The 628-nt window shown below is 62.6% G+C and overlaps 1 protein-coding gene across 1 annotated transcript in view; it reads left to right on the forward strand.

Annotated features, from left to right (window-relative positions):
* Positions 1 to 628, forward strand: part of CHLNCDRAFT_142753 (hypothetical protein) — a gene marked incomplete at both ends in the record, with an annotated part of 8,866 nt that overhangs the window by 3,849 nt on the left and 4,389 nt on the right. The window contains one exon of the mRNA XM_005849409.1: positions 325 to 441. Coding sequence (XP_005849471.1) covers positions 325 to 441 — 117 coding nt within the window. The remainder of the gene's footprint in view (positions 1 to 324; positions 442 to 628) is intronic.

Consider the following 628-nt stretch of genomic DNA (forward strand, 5'->3'; position numbering starts at 1 on the left):
CGCATTTGCAACTGATTGAGTGCTACGCACGGGGTTGCTGAATCGCGAGTGGTATGACGCGGCTGGGTGTGAGAGACAAGAAAGCGTGCTGACAGACAAAGCAGTAAGCGACATGAAAAGGAGGCAAGTAGGCTGGTGATGATTCACTAGAGCGAGAGTACTGATTCAAGTTCCAATCAAAAGGGGCACGCGCATGAGGGATGCACGGTTCTCGGCCCTTCTGATTCAAAAATGTGCTTGAGTTGCAGTTCATGCACAATGAAGGCTTGAGCCGCATCATGTTGGTTTCATCATCTTTAATTCCCCCTCCCCCTCCCCCCGCAGGCGTCCCCCCCCGAGCCCCAGCAGATGCACAGCAACCCGCTGGCTGCGCTGGACGACGACGATGACGGCACCCCCATGCCTGTGGCCATCACCGCGGATGAGGACCAGGTCTTCCATGTGAGTGGGGGGCAGGGGGGCGGGTGCGGAGGGGAGATGCGCCCGCAGCAGGCGGCGCGCCCGGCGCAGCTGCCTAGGTGCCGCGGCCTGGCGCCGGCTGCCGCGTCGGCCTGCTGCCGACTTTGGCTTGTGCCCCCCGCGCCTGCCTGCCTGCCTGCCTGCCTGCCTGCCTGCCTGCCTGCAGATG

The sequence above is a fragment of the Chlorella variabilis genome (genome assembly GCF_000147415.1).
Source record: "Chlorella variabilis unplaced genomic scaffold CHLNCscaffold_5, whole genome shotgun sequence".
Taxonomy (NCBI): domain Eukaryota; kingdom Viridiplantae; phylum Chlorophyta; class Trebouxiophyceae; order Chlorellales; family Chlorellaceae; genus Chlorella; species Chlorella variabilis.